Below are 21,871 nucleotides of genomic sequence, written 5' to 3' on the forward strand. Positions count from 1 at the left end.
GGATGCAGCACTTCAGATGAGATCTCACCAGAGCAGAGCAGAGGGGGAGAATCACCTCCCTTCACCTGCTGGGCACAGTTCTTTTAATGCATCCCAGGACTGCCTTTAGAAGATTTCCTTGATTTATTTCTGTGTGCAAATGGCAGTTGTAGGAATAAGCAGAAGGGCAGTGATAGCAGCTGGAGGGAAGAGAAGGATGGATCAGCAGTCATGGGGCAGGAAGGAGGCAATGGAGAGGAGGACACTGTGAGAGTTCTTGGGCTCCTCACTCTGAGCCCTGAGGTGTGGTGACAGCCTGAGCAGGAAGGTCATACCAGGAATGAGAAAAGCCAATCAACCCATGGAATGTTGGGGTAGCATATGAAAAAAAGGTGCTCTGTGGACAAATTGGTAAATAATTGTGGTAGAGGAGAGTTGGATGTAAAGTCTGCAGATAAAAGCAGTATAAGGATAGAATTTAAATAGAGATCTTGAAAGTGGTATTAAAAAGAATATGGAAGCATGCCAGGGTCTTGTAAGGAACTATCATGTTAGTCACTTGATGAGCCATAGCAGATGGGAAAAGGGCTTTTGTAGTAGTGCAAGCTTTGGTTCTATTTTACATTTCATATTCAGGTTTTTTGTGGTAAAGATTCTACCTGTTGGTGGATGTCAATTGGTATATTTTGAAAAGAGAAAACATGATCCTTCTCCCACACGTGGATTTGTGAACTCTCTCCCTCCTGCTTGCCATACTGACATGAGTCCACATTTCTCAGACAAAATCCTCATCAAAATCAGCCCCTTCTGTTACCTCAGCTGAGCTCTTTAGCCCTTCACTTCACTTCAAGGCCAGTTTGTCTTGAAAAACAAACTTTTCCTTTTACTTCTTGTTTAAAACAGTTTTTCTCTAAGTTTGCCAAAAAGTAGCAGTGAACTAATTCTCATGCTCTAAAGCAATGTCTCCCATCTCTCTCACCTGTCTTCCTGCAGGATCCTGTTTTGATTGTTTCCATTATAAACACTTCTAGTATTTACTCAAAATGGCTGCACATCTTGGTGTTTTTCCCTTCCTTTCTCTACTGGGATCTGATGGCAAAATGCAGGTGCAGTAGGCAGTCTGCTCATGTTCCTTGACCTCTGCATACGTTTCTGCCTTCTTCCTGAAAGCTTCCCTGAATTTACATTTTGACAGCAATTCCTCAGTGAGCACACTGTCTGCCTCCAGATTTTCTTTCAGGATGGCAACAGACCTTCAGGACCCAGCATGGAAAACAAGCGCTGCTGGGGCCTAAACTGAAGCATTAAGGATAAAGTTTACATAGTTCTCATTACACAGTGCTCACTACGATTTGCTTTCCCACCTTCCCAGGTTTTGGCAGTTTGGGGTACAGGTAAAACAGGGATAAAGAATCTGTCTTCGTGGTACAAAGAAACAGCAGACTTTTTTCAGAATTGACACTCCATGTGCTGAAGTGGATGTATAGAATAATATAAGCATAATGTATTGGTGGTACAAGGTGAAAAATAACATATTTTCCAACAAGAATTGAACCAACAGATCTTGTTTTGTGCTTTGCTTCCTCAAGTGCTGACACAACTGGAAATTCTCCTGCAAGAAACTATTGACTACACTCGCCAGCGAAGAGCGTTTGGCCGCCCCGTCCTGCACAACCAAGCCGTGCACTTCCGCCTAGCCGAGCTGGCCACTGAACTCGAGCTCCTCCGCTCACTGCTGCACCGTGCTGTGGGTGAGCTCCCACACCTCTCTTCCCAGATCATAGAATCATAGAATTGGCTGGGTTGGAAGGGACCTCAGAGATCATCAAGTCCAACCCTTGAACCACCGTTGAGGTTGCTAGACTATGGCACTGAGTGCCACATCCAGTCTCTTTTTAAATATCTCCAGGGATGGAGAATCCACTACTTCCCTGGGCAGCCCATTCCAATGCCTGATCACCCTCTCCGTAAAGAAATTCTTTCTAATATCTAACCTAAACTTCCCCTGGCACAACTTAAGACCATGTCTTCTTGTCTTGTTGAAAGTCATCTGGGAAAAGAGACCAACCCCCACCTGGCTACAACCTCCTTTCAGGTAGTTGTAGAGAGCGATGAGGTCTCCCCTGAGCCTCCTCTTCTCCAGGCTGAACAGCCCCAGCTCTCTCAGCCTCTCCTCATAGGGTCTGTGCTCAAGTCCTTTCACCAGCCTGGTTGCCCTCCTTTGGACCCGGTCCAGGACCTCGATATCCTTCCTAAACTGAGGGGCCCAGAACTGGACACAGGACTCGAGGTGTGGCCTAACCAGTGCTGAGTACAGGGGCTGAGATGGGCTTCTCTTCATGGAAAAAAATGTGTTCAGGCTAAAGGAGCACGGGGAGGTGGCTGGATGAGGCAGGCTGCAGTCACTGGTGGTATAACTGTGCTTTTCTCTTTTCTGTCTAGATCTCTATGTGGAAGGCAATGATGTGACAAAATTTGCTTCCATGGCTAAGCTAAAGGTCGGTCGTCTGTCTCGTGAACTGACTGACTGGTGTCTCCAGTTTTGGGGAGGAATGGGATTCACCAATGAGGTTCTGGTGAGCCGGCTTTATAGGTGAGCAAGAAACGGTGGGGAAAATGGGAACTGGCTTAGCTGAAATATGGCCTCTAAATTATTCTGCTACAAGGTCACCCATAGAAAATGTGCACCAGCTCCTGGCCAGTGTGAATGGTGTATCTCTGAGATATGTTGTGGATGCAAGGGCATCCATAGTCCCATTGACTTTGGGTGATGTATGAGTGTTAGCAAGAAGGGTGACTGTTACTTTGCCAGACCTTGGCTTCACATTACAAATGAGTTTTTTAAGTACTCACAGGTTAGATTGAATGTCTGGAGACTTAAGTAAATTCATGTTTTCCCTGATGGTCCTCCAGCACCTCCAGGCAATAGGACCAGGAAAAAAAAAAGGGGAAGCCTGTCAACAAGTAATTTATTTTATTTTCCCTCTGCTTGTAGTCTTGATTACAGAAACAGAACTGAAAATCACCTTCATCTTTCTCTTCATACATCCACCTCAGCTACATCTGTGAAAGTGAAGCTCCCCATTAGACTCCCAGAGTCATTTCTGCTGGCAGGCTCCCCCTGATTAATCACAGCAGACACCTTATGAGATGTATGGCAGATGCAGCTGCATCTGGCAAGTTGTTAGATCATTCAAACAATACAAGAGCCTTCTTGCAAATTAAGACCCATGCCAACAAGCCCCTGAAATTTTACTGTATAGTTGCTTACAGCAAAATTCAGTGCAAGCAGTTTTCCTGGCAGCTGTTAGGAAAATTCTGTCCCCAGTGTCTTATATTCTGTAGAAGACCAAAATGGAATTCACATTCTCTTGCAGTAACAGATTTAAACCCATCCCTTATATGTATTACACCTAATGAATAGTTAGTGATTCAGTTAGTTGAAAGTTTTGGTAAGTATGTGCAAAGTGCAGAACACTTATTAAAGTAATCTCTGAAAAGCTTGTGGTTTTTTAGTAGGTTGAATTAATTTATCTATTTTTAATAGCATTTTATGAACAAGAATGCCATTGTCATAGGTCAGAGAGATCTTAAAACTTTTTGATCTGTGGATTCTTGACATTTTCTAGTGAAGAAGGTACAGGCTCCTGTAGGGTGGTGGTTTTAAGCCACTGACTCCTGCCAGTATGATGAGGTTTCTGAGTTACTTTTTTCACAGCCTGTTTCCACAGCTAATGGCCTCCAGTGATTCAGATGTTAATATCTACTGCAGTAGGCACTCTGAATAAAATGATTCCTTGTCTTGAAGCACTTACTATCAAAGTAGTAATGTACAGAGATTAAGGCAAGTGCATTTATGTAGTTTTGATCTTTCTTTAGATTTCATATCCTACTATATTATTGCTAGCTGTGGACAGCTTTTTCTGTCTGAATTCCAGAGTGGTTTCTAAAGACATCAGCACTGTAATGTTTCCCAGACACAAAATCCAGAGTATTTCCTATTGGTATAAACTGTGTCAGCAGCTAAAGAAACATAACTTTCTGCCTCTAAAACAAACACTGCTATAAATGAGGCTAAAGGTATGATATCTGTATTTTAAATTTTTCTGTGAATCAGTAAAATTCCGTCATTGAGTAACCATAAGCTCCAGGAAGGGAGAAGTAGAGTAAAACCTAAATAAACAATTACAGGTTCAAGTCAGAATCCTATTTATCTGTAATGATAAGCAAAGGAGTGACTTTCCTGATTTTTTTTTTTTCTGTATGACAGTTGATGAGTAACCACTCACGTCACTGTGATGTGTGTCAAGTAGCAAGCAGCATAACTGCACAGTGTGACATCCAGTCATAAAGTAAACATCCTAACCAAGTTTCCAAGGAAATTGGAAATTCCAAGTTAGTTTTCGGCACACTGCTCAAAGAGCACTCAGTATAATGCATGGTTAGTACATGAAGTCTTTGAATTTTAGTTCCAGTGCTGGTGGGGCAATAATGAGCAGACCGAGCACAAAACTGCCAGATTACTTTATTCAAATCTACCATTTTAATCATTAGTCTTTTAAATTCCTTAGAAAAAGAGACTTTTCTCATGTGTTGTATTATCTAGAAGGTGTAAAGATATCTGTTTCAACATGTAGGTGCCTACTGGGCTGATTTGTAGTCTATGTGAATAACTTGTTTCCTGTTGTTAGAAAATTGTTAGCAGGGCTGCAGGTAGTGCCAGCCCCGCTGTGCTGCCATGGGGGCAGCAATCAGGTGACTGAGGGATAGGACAGTGAAGTGTTGCTGTGCCAGAATGTGTGCATTCCAGGGGTAGCCTACCTTAAGTAACAGAATTCTACTATTTATACAAATTAAAGCATTTTTATGCTGTGTTAATAGTGCATTATTGATATACTATAGAATCATTAAGCTTGGAAAATACCTTTATGATCATTAAGTCCAACTATCAACACATAAAATAGCTGATACACAATATTACTTTATTATGACATCTTCCTAAGCTTCCTCACTGAGTTCTTGGCAAGATATTTAGTCCTTTGAGGTTTTTTTCTTATGCTGAAAGCAAGTCTTTTTCCTGGAAGAGGGCTGCCACAGTAACATAATTTCAATCCTCTGTCATCTTGATCCTCTTAACTAGGTAAAACCTTCTGTCCTCTCTCTATGGGGAAGATGGGTATTAGTGTTCCACCTCTGCTGTCTTCAACAAGCCCCATAGGAAGGAGGGCAATCTTCAGGCTATTGAATTAAGTGGAGGTAGTTTAGCAGAACTCCAGTGTTTTGTGGTGGTTGTTTCTTAGAGAAAACAATTTGGGACGAATATTGCTTAAGGTTGCAGTAGTCTGCAGTCTGGCTAGCACAGGAAACTTAGGGATGACTCAGTGCTATTAATGGCAGTTTTAAAATGAGTGCAATTACACATATAAAAATGAAAAGTAAATAAACTTGTAGCAGCCATTATTTTTTAAAGCAGAGCAGCTTTATATAGTATGTAATACTATACTATAATATTATATAATACTAATATGGATTATGCCAGATCTCACATTGCCATTGAGGAGACCAGGACACTTGTTGGTTAAAAACTTGAATGAAAATGTACCTTCTCTCTACAGTTCTTCAGTAACTTACAGACTGGTTAACTAACACTCTTTTTGCCACACAGTTAAGCAAAGCTAAGGGCTGCAAAACTGCAAAAGCTCCCTCCCCTCCTAAAACTGAACTGCAGATTTAGGCAAAGGAGCATGAGGGATGGTATGGGAAGTACTGCAGACCATCTCCCCAGAAGGAGGTAGTGGAGAAGGTGTTCTGGAGAAAATTGGTGTTAATATGTAGCAAGTTCATCACCTGAGCAGGCAGTCCAGCAGCAAACCCTGGGAAGAGCCATAGATGCTCTATATGCCAGTTCAAAGCAGTCAGACCTAAACAGAAGCCTGTATGGAGTTCAGCAGCAGGTCTGACAGGGTTTAAGCAAGAGCAGTTGTATGCTAGGAAAAGTTTGAACTTATTTCAAGACAAAAATACAGTGTTATGCCAACTTAAGGTTATTTTGTAAGAATTGGAAAATTGGACATGGAAAATTGTATCTGAAACCTTTTGATTTTAAATTAGCAATATCCAGAACACAAAAGGGCATTTACAGTGCTGACAACACATTTGTCCACACCATCTATACACATTTCTGAACATTTCAAGGTGATAAAACCAGCTCCATCATAAATGCATAGAATAAATGGGTGAGTACAGTTCTGTACTTGTTCCATCAGTATAGCATGCAAATGTTTACATCTACTCTTTTTATTTCTACAGAGACTTAAGAGTAGGATCAATAGGAGGAGGTACAGATGAAATCATGCTTTCCATCATATGCAAACACATGGAAACACTTCCAAGAAAGTGACACACCCTCAGCCTTCCTTGAAATTCAAGCAAGCAAGAGCATGGTTTGTCTTGCATACTGAAGGTAACAGCAACTCCATGTTTCAAGGGAAGAAACTATAACAGCAATTTTGCCAAAGAAATGCTCATCATGGTCTTCAACAATAATCATTCCACATGTTCTCTGATATCAAGTTTGTTGGTAAAAGATGAAAAGCTGCTGAAAGCTTTCATGTCTGAAAGCATGTGGCCTCCTGCTAGATTTTTACCATTTCTTTTTTCAGTGAGTTACTGCTTTGAGGGTGTCTAGTGATCCACACTAAGCCCTAAGAAAAGCTATTGTCTTTAATCAAGGTATTTCTATGTTTTAGAGCATCTAAGCCAACAATTAAGAAATGTAACTTCCATACAGATACAGCTGTGATTTCACTACTAGCCTACTGCAGTGCAACTTTGCTTTAAGATCAACAATTCAGGCACAAGTTATTCCCTGCCTTATTAAAATACTGGAACAGTGATTTTGCTCTCAATTACAAGTACTTTCCCTGTATTTTACTTTTAGCAAGTAATCATCAAAATGAGCTCTGTTATCTTTGCACAGTTTACATCAACTTGAGCTACTCTGTTATGGATGTTTGGTGGGAGTGGGGATTAGTTTTTATTTATAGAGTTCTATAAATTTCTACTTGTATCTAATTGTACCAGAAACTTCAGCATGTTTAAACTTCAGCAGTAAGTTGCCAGCAGTAAGTGTGTAATTCTTAAAGAAAAATATTTAAAATAAACATGTTAACATTAAAACTGTGTGTAATTACTTAAAGTCTTCCTAAAAAAGACAGGTAAGCCAGACAAGACAGCTTGTGCAATTGCAAAAAAAAAAAAAAGCTTCAGTGGAATTATATTTATAATTAAATGGATGTGTTGATTATGCATTTCGTAAGGAATTCCCAAAATACTGTAAAGTTAATGGTTTGGTAGTTATTATACATTATATAATAACAAGACTATTCCTTTCCACTGGAAATAATCTGTACAGTTGCTAGATGGAGCTTGTTACATTAAATTCAGAAAAGCCACATATAAACATTGTGTAAAAATTATGTACAAAAGATTTCAGAAAACAATAATAATCATAACTGCAGTATTCTTATATACCTGCTATTAACTGCAACTTTGCAAAAGTAAAATTCACATTACTATTATTCCTTTACTGCATCTACTTTATAGTGTATTTTTTTCTACAAGGTCATAATACATCATCCTGAAATGTTGGTAACTTCTTTGTGAATTTTAAGTTCTGTCACAGTAATAGTTTTCTACCAGAAAATGACCAGTGAAGCAAGTGCAGATGCTGAGGAGAATTTTAAGGCCAGAATGCATGGTTCCCCCTAAATTTCCAGTTCTTCTTCCCAGCTGAAATATTCATGGAGTTTCACCTTTCATCAAGGCACCTTAACCATTCTAAGGTTACAATTGCAGGATTCCAGCTTAGATTTGAGACTGAAAATTGACCTTTAATGCAATGTAAGGAGAATGTGCTACATCCTACAAAATAACAAAAAAACATACAGAAATGTGTCACAGTTATTTAATATATAAATTTCAGTTATCTTTCAGGTTGGAATGTTCAGGTTAGAAGAGCAGAATGGAGCTGTTTCAGCACTTAGGAAAAAAAGAAAAAAATCCACAACATACCTTGTGGATTTTCTAATATAAATATCCCATTGTGCTTAAGCTGTCTCCCCACTTGCCACCTGAGCTAGACAACAAAAAAATTTGACCTTCCTTAAATAAAAAGCACAAAAAAGGGAAACACAGGCTTAGGTTGGGGCTTTATTCCCCGATTTACTTCTCCCTCACTCCTCCACACCACTGAGGCATGGGGTAGGAAAGGGGGATTAGGTCCCTTGCACTCCACTGTGCCATGAAAATTCTACAAGTGCATCAGTTTTGGATGACAAACTCTGCTCTACTGACCAGCTTTGGGAATGCTATTCTTACTTATTTGACCATCCTCATACAAAGACAATGCATATGCTGGTGCCAGTAGTACTTAAGATGTTCTATTACTTGTAGAAGCAGCACAGGCCTTTTAACAAGCAAAGATTAAATCATGTAGAAATATTCAAGTTTTATTACTATTACACATTCTGTGTAACTGTTTTCAATTAGCTAAGTAATGGTGTTATACTTCCATTATATATAAAGTAAAATATTGAAAGTGTAGCAAACTACTCCATAGCTTATTTTAGTAGAGCTCCCCACAAAAGTATTGCACCTGAAATGCAGCACCATTTCCAAGAAATACAATGATATTCTACAATAGAAAACAACATATAGAAACATGACTAGCTAGAATACTACAGGACACTTTATTTGGCAGTTTGTAATTAATTTTTTATGGCAACATGTTACAGAGTATTTCTAGAAAAGTTCTTCAAAAATTGTAGATACAATTTCAATATCTAGGAAACTTTATTTTTTGAATGTTGAACACAGCAATGTAATAGCTTTGACTATTAGAAACTGTCTGCTGAACCAAAGCTGTCTTCAAATAAAAAAATCTTAGTATGACAGCAGCTCCAACATGATATACTTTAATATGATTCAAAATATCTGTCCTCATATTTCAGATATCATGCAGTGTAGACTTAAGAGTTCATCACAGACTGAAAAGTAAACACAGTAAACAAAAAAGTTGGAGGTTTAGTGATTCAATAGAATCATTATGTTTAGATACTTTAAATATAAAGAAAACATTTTTCTGTGTCCATATTGGTTGATCCCAATGACCAAAGGCATTTGCTTAAAAGAGCAGATGTGTAATCATGATTTGTCACATTTAAATAAAAAATCCATCCAGTTTTAAGCAACTTCTCCCCAAAACACACAGTTTAAGCTACTTAAACATGTACACCAGGAGACCTATGCACAAAAATAATTGTTGGGGGTACCCCTATTACATTTGTTAGCTTCAGGCCAGCATTTTTAGAAGTCCACAGGTAAAATCAATGTCGAAAGATCAACCTTTTCATGCTTCTGCAGCCTAGAAATCCCTATATGCCTGAAGCTGATGCTCTAATTTAGAGCATGGCTCAGAATGAAAAGCAGAATGAAAGTAAAAGCCTTGTATTTCTGCAGTTACTTCATATCTGAACAACCATTTTTTCTGTAGTTTTTAAACTGATTTAGAAAATATTTTGCCCTAAAAAACCAACTTACGATGCTCTCAGTTTCTGCATATTTACAAATAGTCCCCCCAAAACAGGGAATGATGGGAGAGATTCTGATACAGTAGGCAAACTATATAACATTGCATTAATAGTTAATGCAATTCACAACGATTTCACTGTGTTTTATCAACAGAGTATGTTGGTTTAGATCAATGTCTTCATTAATTAAGACTGTTTTATAGCTGAAATTACACAATTTGAACCAAAGGTAACATAAATCACCTCAATTTAATAACCCAGTATAATACAAAAAACACAAAAAATGCAAAGAGCATCATGTAGCCTAATAGCTTTGTCTGGCTTCCTCTAGAGAGTGCTTTCAGTCTGCCCATGGTTGCACCTAGAAGTCCACCTGCAGATTCAAAATCACTTTCCTGCATTAAAAACAAACAAACAAAACAAATAAAATCCATGTTACTCTGAGAAAAAACAGATTGTCCATAAATCTTGAAAAGTGCAGTTTTGCCTGCTGGGTTGTTTTTGGGTTTTTTTTTCCAAATTTTTCATCACTACAGTTATTTCAGAGGCAGTTTCTGAAAATTAACCAAGAAAAACTTTCACCCAGAGATATGTCTTTTTCCAGAGATATGTTTTCCTCAGGCCAATGCAAAATGTAGGCAAAAAAAGGCAGATTTGTTTTCTGCATCTCCCATATTCTTAAATACAGTTAAACACAAAACTGCCTTTATAAAAATACTGTACATTTGCCAACTGAAAACAGTCCTATCTGAAGCACAAAAACCTTGGTTATGCCTTAGAAGTAATACATTTGCACATCTGTATTTTTGATTGGAAACACTGCTGATGAACTTTTCAACATTTTACAGTCAACAGTAAGTTGTCAACATTTTAATACAAATGTTCACACTAAAAGGAAGAATGCTTTAAATTACTCTTAATCCTGTCCCATATTTGAAGAAATTAGTGACCAGATACTTACCATTTCTGATAACATTTTGTTTTGGTTTTTAACTTCAGTTCCAATTTCAATGGAAAGCTAGTTAAAAAAAAGTATTAAATATGAGTAAACTGTTACATATAGCTTGGAGAAAGCAGTCTAAAATACATGGCATGACTAGCATTTCCCCAGATAAAATAGGAAAACAGTACCCAACCTTTTAAAAAATCAAAGTAATATGCACAGTAGTCTGCCCCTAACCCTTAGGAAAGTAAATTTTTGTCACTTAACTAAATGCATATAAAGCAACAGGATGCATTCAATGCTCCTCCTCCCCTTTTCTCCTTCAAGAGAGAATTCCTTATTAGGAATTAGGAATCATTGCATGGCCTCTCAAAAATTGAAGATTTAGTCAAGCCTAAGTAGCAATTGTGCATTTCCTGGAACAACTGTTGAAATTACTGGCATGTACAGCACAGAGCTGTATATGTTGAAGTTGACACCTGTAACCAGCTAATGCATGTGTTTTCACAAGTTGTTTCTATGCTATAAATGGGAATTTCTTCTGTAAAATTGCCTATTTTGTCTCTGCTCTGTGTCATGAAACAGCAAGGGCACAGGAGGACAAGGAAGCAAGTGGTGTATGCAAGTGATAGTCAGTCTAGAGGTAGTAACCAGTGAGAGACAGCCTGGTCACCATCCAGCACATCCACTGCTACGAGACAGCTCCAAAGTCAAACCAGTCAAGTCTGCAGGTTAGGGTCAGAATCAGGGATGTGTGAGACAAGGCACAGACAGAGCTGAAACACAGCTGCAACGTAGCAAAGGTGAGGGCCAGTCAGGAGAATCTTGGCTAGAAAGCAGCTGCTGTGTGAGATACAGGAGAACCTCCACTAAGACTTTTTAGCAGCTCTTCCTCCATAACCATTCTTATCAGCACAGTGTCCTTGAATAACTATCTCAACTCCTAGAAGGGAGGGAAACATGCTCCAGCCCTCAATGCTTTGGATTAACAAAAAACCCTTATGTCTTTTGTGACACAACCTAAATCTCATTGTTTCTTACTGCTGCATTTCACCACAGTCTATCACACCAAGAGTCAGCCATGAAGCTTCGGAGATTATCTGAACATAACAAATACCATACTCTGCACTAAAAGATGCAGCAGCAGGAAGAGCACACATGCCACTCCACGGGCCACTGTGAACCACATTGTAGACACACCCTGGGACACTGATTTGAAATACAACATACCAGCAGAGATGAGAAATGAAATCCTGTAACAAAGGTTAAAGCTTTCGTTTTTACCCTCTAAGTCATTTATTTAGGTGGATAATTTCTTAACTTAAATCTAGGGTTTTATTCTCTAATCTAGACTAAACAAATTACTTTTAAGCAACAGGATATTATTAGCAATAGGAATTTGGATTACTTTTGGCCTAAGAATTCATTGGCTTGTAGTACGTATGTATTTAGCAACAGGTGCTGTTTCTATGTATTTTAAAAAAATCTTAAGTTCTTAAGGAAAAAACCAACAATGAACCAAAAAACAACACAATTTTAATCACAGAGCTGCCTTTCAGTTAGGCTTGTTAGAAAGAAGTCCTCAGTCTCGGGAAGGAATCAGAATCATTAAACCAACAAATTTGTCTCAGAGTATATTAGCATTCTATTTCTAATAGCTGTTTTCTCATTACAGATTTACAAGCAGATAAAGCAAAAGCTGATGAGCTACAATGATAAAACCAAAAAAAAAAGTAGTCCATCTTCTTAAATGAACCTGACACAGTTTAAAACTCTCATTTTCTAGTTTCTGTGAGGCCAGTAATTCATGCTGTAGAAGTGACACTACAGCTGTCCTCAAGATTAGGAAAAAAGGACATCTCTAACCAAAAATCTAATTAAAGGAAGAATCAGTTATACAAATGAATGGTTGTACATTTTGGTTGACAATAATTCTTCCTTGTTTTAGATTTATGCTTTAAATTAAGTCCACTGCTTCGCTGGTCCATATAATTTCATTCCATAAATGTGATGATACCACTGTAATTAAATACTTACTGATTTAATGGCACTGACTTTCGTACGCAGACTTTCAGTTAACCTCTCATTTTCTTCTTCATAAACACTGTATCCACTCTTGGCATAGCCATAGTTAGCAGCAGGTGCTCCATCACCTATAAACAAAAGATAGAATTAAACAGAAAACACTACTGAAGCAAGTGCACTTCACTCGTGGAAATACACTCTTTGCATTCAAAAACCATATTTCCTTAATACTACCCTTGGCAATCAGGAAGAGCTGCAGGCAGATGTAAAGTTTTTTTCAAATGTGTAAGTTATCTCTCAATAAGAAGATCAAAGATAGAAAACTGAAGAACGGTTGTATTTTAATACTATGAAATCTTTTCTCATATCATGTTTTCAGATTACTTCTATGGAAAGGATCCTAGGCCATCCTTCATGGAGACATGAAGGGAGCACTGGGGCCACTGCAGAGAGCTCAAAAATAAGAAAGGTGAGATCACTGTCTGACAAACACCATTTGATTACACATGGTAATTTATAGGAGAAAGCGTACCCTGATCCTTACACGTATTTCTCTACAAACCAGTCCTTGGAGGAGACACCAAAAAACTGCTGTTTCTGTCACCATTATGCAGTTCTATTCCCACTCCTGTCTTTGCTTTTTGGGAGACTATTTTGCTACCAAGACAACAGACTCAGCAAATAAGTGGAAAACACGGAGTGGAAGCTTCTCCTTCTCCACACATTTCCTTCCTCCAGCCTCTCATAAAGATCTCCTACAGACAGCAGCTGCACAGCACCATGGGCACAGGGGAATTAAAGCCACAGCTTGTCCAGATAACAATCAGTCTTAGGCCTTAAATAAACCACCTGAAACCAAATAAAAGAGACAGTGACTGATAAAAGCAAACAGAAAAAGAATTATTAAAAGCTTTATGATAAAGATCCTACCAGATTAATTCAACTAGCAACCCAGCCATAATATTAATCAATTTTACATGGGTAGTCAGAATGCAACACTAAAATTGTATGAACGCCTTTGGTTAATTCCTCTTTAATGTAATTTAAAGATTTTTGTGTTTGGGTGAATTTTTTTTTTATGATAAGGGGAGAGAATAAAGACACCAATCCCAGTCACAGGTAAAATTATGTCTCAGTTTCACTGTATGCTTGGTATTCATAATAATAACATTTAAAATGAGAGCATTATGATGCTATTTTCACAGCAGGTATAATTTTATACTAACCCATAAAGATGTTCTAAAGTGTAAGATTTTACAGTTTTCTAGTTTGTAATGACAAACTGTTCTTATGTTATTCTATAAACGACAAAAAATAGCAAAGCTAATAACAAATTCTCAACTGGGTGAAATGTACGTGTCCAATTCACTACAGTGAGTCAGTGACAATCAAAAATAAAATGCCAAGTATAAAAAGTTGACAAAAATTATATCATTTTAGAGATGAGAGTTGTTCCTTTTGTCTTGTCTTACAAATGCATTTAAGTACAGTACTTTCAAATTTTTTTAATTCTTTGTAAGTTAATATTATACCATATAGCTCCAGGCCAAAATACCATAGCTATTATTATTACACAGACTCTGTCATAACAGATGTGAACAACAGCCCCAAAGCTTTTAAATAGGCACAGCCAATTCCATCTATCTAACAGAAACCACTTTGTAGAAGCCTGGCTACTGCTACTTGCAGGAAGGACAGAAATTTCAGCATGGCAGTTCTACAGACTGTCTTGCAACACTGTTCATTGGCAGACCATTTAATATGGACATGATCATAACATAATCACAGGCTAAAAACAAGGCACAAGGTGCCCACAGCAGATGTACCCAGTTTCTATTTCCAACCTACTAAATAAAATGAACTCTAGACAGAAAGTTGAAATGTCAAGGGAAAGTGTCAAATTCTGTGCAGCTGGTAACAGCCACACTTAAGTCTTCTGCTTGACCTTCAACCAGATGTTTTAAGAAGCAGTTTGAGGATGTTCCTTAAGCCACTGTTTACCAGAGACAGAGCAAAAGAAGACATGCTCTTTCCCTTGTTTTGCTTCCATCAACATCTGTCAACACTCTGCTTTTTCAGAAGTAGAATACTGAGCTGGATGGCCTTCAGTCTAACCCCTCTCAGTGCACACCCAAGAGCAAGATGTTACTATTACACATCAAAACCTGAAAGTGCAGAAGTAAATCTGGGGTCGTAGACACACCTGGTTTACCCACATGGCATTTATCAGCCCCAAAGTATTAACTTTGTAGGGAGAAGTACCAGAACTCAGTCATTAACTTCTGAGGCATGAGCATTACCTAAGGTTTACTCTGAGGTCACTGCACTCAAATGACCACAGAAGATGACGTGGGAGTTCAAAGTTTATAATCACCAACATGGCTGCTGGTTAAAAAACAGGGCCCACGCATGTAAAAACACCCAGCAGGAACTCTGCAAAGATTTCAGCTTTTGTATCTGATTATACTTTTAATAAACTGACAACAGCTGGATTATTTTTTCCCAAAATAAACATACTAGGAAAATATACATAAGTACTAAAATTAAAAAACAGGAGAAAATTCAGAAAGGACTTGACTGAAGAGTAACAAATGTGTCCATCCGTGGAAGCATTGCTCAAACCAACAATGCGTTAGAACCACTCGTGAACACCATTACAGATCCCAGTGCTGCTCCTTAACGCCAGCAGAGGCACAAAGACAGGAGACACAGAAGAGCGGGTGACGGACACATCACTTTTCCCACCCCAAGCTCCACTTTTCTACACTCATCTGCATAGTCCCTCTCATGCTGAGCCCCCGAACCCCTACGCGGGTTGGGTCGGGTTGGATCGGGTCGGGCCCAGCCAGCTCCGGCTGCGGGCCCAGCGCGGCCTCGCACACGAGCACGAGCTGCCCCTGCCCACCGGGCCGCGCTTTTCACCCCCTCACCCTCCCCGTTTAACCCCCCAGCACCAGCCGAGCGGGCACCCCGCAGCCTCTGCCCACCCCCGGTGCCCCGCCAGGCCGGATGGATGCCATGGTCCGGCCTGCAGGGCGGCTGCAGGCCCGGCCGCCGCGAACCGCTGCGCTTACCCAGCCCGGCGCGCCTCATCGCTGAGCCTGGAGCTGCCGAGGGAGGAAGAGGAGGAGGAAGATAGGAGCGACTCCGGCGCCCGCAGCGCCTGAGGGAAGCGGGGCTCGGCCTCGGCCCAGCAGCAGCTCGGCCGCCCGGCTCATTCACCCCGAGAAAGCCACGACAGCGCTCAGCGCCGCGCAGGCCGCTGGGAACCGCGGGCCCCGGTCAGGGCAGGGCGGCCCCCGGGCAGGGGCTGATGGGGGCTGTAGTTCCGCGGCAAAGCTGAGGCTGCCCTGCGGCCCAGGGGAGGTGCGGGCTGGGGCGCCGGGGGCTTGTCTCAGAGAGCACGGGTATCCCAGGTGTATAGGTTGTGAGTGGAAACAAGTCAAAATTTGAGGAGAAATCACATAGGAGAGAAGAAAGAAGCAAGCAGAATGTAAACAGAGCTTACATAGCAAAAAGGCAGAGAGAATTAGGCAAAAGAGACGTCCCTAATAGTCACCCCTGAGAAAGAGGCCTGGAAGGGGGGTGGGAGGGGGCAAAGGGATTCCCAGAACTTACCTTGGTTACAGTCTTGACTGCTGGGTAGGAAACACTCAGTGGTAGGGCTGCTTCTTCTGTTAGATGTTCTTAGCAAGTGTTTGGGGCATTGGGAACAGGGTAATGGGGTTAGGACAAGGCTGGACTTGATGATCTTGAAGGTCTTTTGCAGTCTGAGCAATTCTGTGATTCTATGATCTTGCCAGCATATTAATGTTCTGCTGCTTGGGGAACAACACCCCATCCTGGAGCCTGCTGTCTGCAGGGTCACCCAGGGGTGCTGAACCAGCATGGCATTTCTCAGGGGACAGTGTGACAGACCATTTGGCCCACTTGCTGTCCGTGTGCCAAGCAGGCCCTAAAATGTCATGAAAGAAAATTATACATTTTGGGGAGCAGTTTTTGGGGGGGGCAGAAGAAGGTAGTAGGGTAGCACTACTGGGGAGCCTGGCTGCTTGCTAGGGCAGGTGCTGGCAGACCAGCATCCTCCCTGTAGCTTTAGGAGAAGAGCAAATTCTATTAAATATAACCAGTTTACTCAATACATTACCTATCTCAGCTTGCATTGAACTTTTAAGAATCGATTGTGAAAGGAGAAAAAATACCTGCCTTCATTTCAGGAGACCATCACTACATTATCATTTAATTGTTTGGAAAGGGAAGATTCTCAGTGCTTGTCTCGTAATCAGGCAGTCAAAACATTAAAATTCAGTGCTGAGTGGAGTTTTATCACCTTCTTTTTCTCACTGTTGATTTGAAACTAACTGGCATGCTACAGCAGCATACAGGAACTCAAACTGGAAACCTGCAGATTTCATTATTATTGAATCTTCAGTTCTCTGAATGACTTTAATTTCATTTGCAAATATTATTGCTCCTATGATTCATTCTTTAACCCCTTGCAATGCCTTATCAGAAATGGCTTTTTTTTAAGGTGTGACTCATTCTTTATACCACTGGAGCAAATTTATTTCTGAGGACGATACCAGAATGATTTATAAATACTCCAGCACAAATAAAACAACATCACAGAGTCCATTCAGGCTATTTCAGGTATGGCATCCAATGGGCTAAAGAAGCTGCATTGGCTTTTCCAGTAACAATGTGCTGTCATATCAGGAATTGCTTTGGTATTTGTGTTCGGGTGGGAACTAAGATACTCAGTATTGGACTGAGACCCATGCATATCATACAAGCTATATAAATACAGACCAAATCTCCTACTTCAGTGAGCTTACAGTGTGACAGGAGTCTTCGTCTAGGCAGGTAAAGTTGTAGGAGGAAGAATAAAACAACTCTTGTCAATAAGGCAACTTCTGCCCTCCTGTGCTGCAGAGACCCCATGTATCTTTTTGCTGTTTATAAAACCACAAATAATTACATCATTTCTTTTCTCTTCACTTGTCAAAGTTCAATTGAGAATCATAGAATTGGCTGGGTTGGAAGGGACCTCAGAGATCATCAAGTCCAACCCTTGAACCACCGTTGCGGTTACCAGACCATGGCACTGAGTGCCACATCCAGTCACTTTTTAAATAGCTCCAGGGACGGAGAATCCACTACTTCCCTGGGCAGCCCATTCCAATGCCTGATCACTCTCTCCGTAAAGAAATTCTTTCTAATATCCAACCTAAACCTCCCCTGGCACAACTTAAGACCATGCCCTCTTGTCTTGCTGAAAGTCTTCTGGCAAAAGAGACCAACCCCCACCTGGCTCCAGCCTCCTTTCAGGGAGTTGTAGAGAGTGATGAGGTCTCCCCTGAGCCACCTCTTCATCAGGCTGAACAGCCCCAGCTCCCTCAGCCTCTCCTCATAGGGTCTGTTTTCAAGTCCCTTAACCAGCCTGGTTGCCCTCCTTTGGACCTGCTCCAGGACCTTGATATCCTTCCTGAACTGAGGGGCCCAGAACTGGACACAGGACTCGAGGTGTGGCCTCACCAGTGCTGAGTACAGGGGCAGAATCACTTCCTTGGACCTGCTGGCGACGCTGTTCATTGGTCAGTCTACATATCAGACCAAATTTAGGATAGACATCAAGAAACTGTGCATTTATTAACTTCTTGGTCACATCCGGATGCCTACATATCAAAAAAGCATTAAGACTAAAATATGTATAATGTAGAAACTGTCCCTTTAGTTTACTTAGTATTTGGTAATTCAAGCAGCTTTTCTAAAATTTCAGCTGAGGCATTAGTTTCACATACAAAACTGAAAAGCAAGCCAAGGCAAAGAAATGAACTGCAGAATTATCACCCATACTGATCTCCATAGTATTTTGTTTGCAACTCATCATTTTTTTTAGGAGTTTTCAAGCTGCTATCACTGATGCCTTGAGACTTATCTGACATCACTTGAGGGTAGTATATCAGTTGTTTCAAAGAAGGCAAAGGTACTATCAGCAGAATAAAGATACTCTTTGTGCTAAAACCATATGAAGTTCACAGATGGGCCCATTTCTTACCTTGCTAGGACAGAGAGATCTTTTAAAGGATTACATGCTTGAAACAGCAAAATTTAGATGTAAAACTTAAAGAAAATTAACAGATTCTGAGTAAAACTCTTTTTGTGTGAGTTCAGGAGGCAGTAGCAAAATGTCTTTAAGTAACAGCTGAGTCTCTCATTGTTAGTTATAATTTTAAAGTTTTTCCTTATAGAACATCCAAGGAAATTATTACATTTGGTGGCATTGCTATAGGACAAAGATTTTTTTTTTTTTATATTTGCTCAATAATTCTATGCCAGCCTTTTCCCCCTCCCCTCCAGTGTTCTTCCTTCATTGTTTAATAAATATGGATTTATAATTCACTAGGTAAAAAAAAAAAACATCTCCCCACTAGGATTGTCATTAAAATTATTGTTAAGGGGCTCATGTTTCACTTTTACTTAATTTTTCTGTACAATAAAATCCCAGTTAGCCACATGTAAGATGATCACAACTCAAAGTATTTTTTTCTATTATTTGCTTATGATGTTTTGAAATAACATATTGAGTCTATATTCAGTTTATAAATAGCACATTTAATTCTGCAGAGTTCTGTACAGCAAAGAATGGAAATTATACTGACATGATTAATGTCTCAAATACATTTTAATTCAATGAATTTATAGTTTTTTCATACAATGTAAATGCCTTGTAGGAAAATTAATTTCATAATTCTGACATTGCAGTAATGAAATTGCAATTCCATCTCACAACAAAAGCCAAACAGAGAGGTCAGCTGGGTACTATTCATATTCACATTGCTTATATTTAATTGTTTTTCTACATATTAATAATTTCATGTGAGAAGTCTATGAATTAATTGCAGTTTTTCTGTTGATGTGGTTAGTTGTGCTCCTGTTGGCTTTCTGGCATGTTCCCTGGCAGATCTCCCACACAGAGGCCACGACCTCGACTTTGCAACCCAGCTGTGTGTGGCTCGCAGGTGTGGCAGCAGCTGGCTTAGCATCTGCTCTTCTTCATGCCAGGAAGCCCATACAAGTAGTCAGCAAGTGGCTTTAGGTGACTGACTCATCCCCATTTGGTTTTATCAGTGACAACATACAGGAAGCAAAAGCACATCAAAAAGCATAAGATATAAGCAGCATGAAAGCTAATCTGTCTTGGCTGTGCTTCTATGATCTTTTAGTAGGAGCCTAAGCAGGTGTGTGCCATTGTCATCTACCTGGAATGTGTCCAGAGGAGAGCCACTGGAATGATCAGAGGGCTGGAGCACCTCCCCTCTGGGGACAGGCTGAGGAAGTTGGGGTTGTTCAACCTGGAGAAGAGGAGGCTCCAAGGAGACCTCATAGCAACCTTCCAACACCTGAAAGGGGACTACAAGGAGCTGGGCTGGGGCTTTTTACATGGGTGTGTAGCGAGAGGTCAAGGGGAAATGGTTTCAGTCTCGAAGAGGGGAGATTTAGGTTAGACATTAGGGAGAAATTCTTTCTTGTGAGCGTGGTGAGACACTGGCACAGGTTGCCCAGGGAAGTTGTGGCTTCCTCCTCCCTGGAAGTGTTCAGGGCCAGGCTGGATGGGGCCTTGAGCAACCTGCTCTGGTGGGAGGTGTCCCTGCCCGTGCAGGGGGGTTGGTACTAGATGATCTTTAAGGTCCCTTCCAACCCAAACCATTCTGTGGTTCTGTGACTGTCAGACAAAAGGCACAGGCAATATGTATATCTCCTTTCCAAAATATTAATGAACAATAACTCCTTTTTTCTTTTTTTAAATAAAGATTTTCTACAAAAGATGAGTTCCACATCATGTACCAACTGTCCTACACTTGCTAGCATTTCTTGATTCTCTTTATTGCCTCCAATTAAGATGAATGATGAATACTAGATTAATACCTTTAGATAGCAAACAGCCTATATATTTTTATAGTAGATTATTCCATTACTTCATTGCAAATGCAATAAAAAGGAAAGCTAAAAAGGAAAGCTGTCTGAAAATATCCTGTATAATCAAACTTACTATATACAACTAGAAACTGGATTCTTACCAACATGACAGTAATAATGAAACAATTACAATTGAATTGTTAAATAAGCATCTAGAATGTCAGTGTTCTTACATGTTTGATAAACAGGTTTTCACAATCATCATGATTAACTTGCTACTTTCTACAATTATAGGCTGAGAAAACAACCTAAGAAGTCACAGGCATCATTAGAGAGTTGAAAAGCTGATATTACATGATATATTGCTAGTATTAAACATTTCAGTCACTGTTTTGTTAAGCAGCAAGCTTCAATTATTAATGTTTGTTAGTTAAAGCTTGATCCATTGTGCAATTAGGTAACAACTGACAACATATTTCTAAATAAAACTATTACATTAACCACACAGAAGCAAAGCTAGATCACAGAATATTTCTAATTAGGATCCAGTATCTTCAAAAAGGAATAATGTCAGCATCTTTCATCAGTATCCTTGTCACTTAATGTCCTGGTTTATTCAGATACTTTTTAGCAAATGAGGGCCCTCAAAATGCTTCTGATTAAACAAACTCAGATCACTCAGGTGTTTACACCCATATTCTGAAAGCTGAGAAAACTGAGACTGGATTGACTTAGGATTTCAACTGCCTCGTCCTTCCTGGTTGTGTTCTCCAACTAATGCCATCATGAAGATTAGAAGATGCCATATAAAACACCTTCAGGAAGGTATTAAGAGGCTGAAGAGAGCTGATCACAGCAGTTGTTGATTGCTGCCTTGACTGTAAAGCAAAGAATTAATCATGCAAGTCACAAGTAGAATAGTACATGTGGTTGTTTTTCAGGGTTTTTATGATGTGAACGTGTTGTAAACCACTGCAAGTACTGACACACCTGTAAGTTTCACTCATCACAATGATTAAAAACCATATCTGTCAAGGAGAACCATGACTGTTTCTGGTCTTCTCATTGTGTTCTCAAACTCTGTTCATTTTTTGGATGTTTTTCTAATAAAACTCATGCAAAATGAGTGCCAAACAGCCTTTTATTGGTTTTAAAAGATAACCAAGAAGATTCTTGGACAAAATTCTGGGAATTCCTATTATCTTTGATCAAACCACATTACTGGGAACCAGGGGAGCTTCCTTGACCTCAGAGAATTGGATTCATCCATATCCAGTCAACCTAGGCCTTTCCATACACAGGTTCAAATAAGTGTTAACACTTTGTACCTATAAAGACTTCCTGTCTCATAGCTTTGTATGCACATATGATTACAGGTTGAAAAACCATCTAAACACAAAATTAGATTTTATAA

General features: G+C 39.8%; 2 protein-coding genes across 4 annotated transcripts in view; one reads left to right on the forward strand and one right to left on the reverse strand.

The window, feature by feature from the left end:
* Positions 1–6,567, forward strand: part of LOC103528769 (probable acyl-CoA dehydrogenase 6) — a 71,497-nt gene extending 64,930 nt beyond the window's left edge. Inside the window, exons 7-9 of the mRNA XM_030445221.1 lie at positions 1,569–1,730; positions 2,422–2,572; positions 6,289–6,567. Of these exons, the coding sequence (XP_030301081.1) occupies positions 1,569–1,730; positions 2,422–2,572; positions 6,289–6,379 (404 nt within the window). The 3' untranslated portion in view covers positions 6,380–6,567. The remainder of the gene's footprint in view (positions 1–1,568; positions 1,731–2,421; positions 2,573–6,288) is intronic.
* A 1,088-nt stretch (positions 6,568–7,655) lies between these two features.
* On the reverse strand, positions 7,656–15,836 carry BET1 (Bet1 golgi vesicular membrane trafficking protein). Of its 3 annotated transcripts, none has more exons than XM_030445223.1 (4): positions 15,612–15,836; positions 12,550–12,665; positions 10,531–10,587; positions 7,656–7,902 (listed from the first exon to the last, which is right to left on the reverse strand). In XM_030445223.1, the coding sequence occupies exons 1-4, from the start codon at positions 15,628–15,630 to the stop codon at positions 7,846–7,848; spliced, it is 249 nt and encodes an 82-aa protein (XP_030301083.1). In that variant the 5' UTR covers positions 15,631–15,836; the 3' UTR covers positions 7,656–7,845. The 3 variants fall into 3 exon arrangements, with proteins under 3 accessions (XP_030301083.1, XP_030301084.1, XP_030301082.1); XM_030445224.1 differs by lacking the exon at positions 7,656–7,902 and adding an exon at positions 8,836–9,026; XM_030445222.1 differs by lacking the exon at positions 7,656–7,902 and adding an exon at positions 8,836–9,964.
* Between the last annotated feature and the right edge of the window lie 6,035 nt (positions 15,837–21,871).

Source organism: Calypte anna, chromosome 2 (genome assembly GCF_003957555.1).
Source record: "Calypte anna isolate BGI_N300 chromosome 2, bCalAnn1_v1.p, whole genome shotgun sequence".
NCBI classification, from domain to species: Eukaryota; Metazoa; Chordata; class Aves; order Apodiformes; family Trochilidae; genus Calypte; species Calypte anna.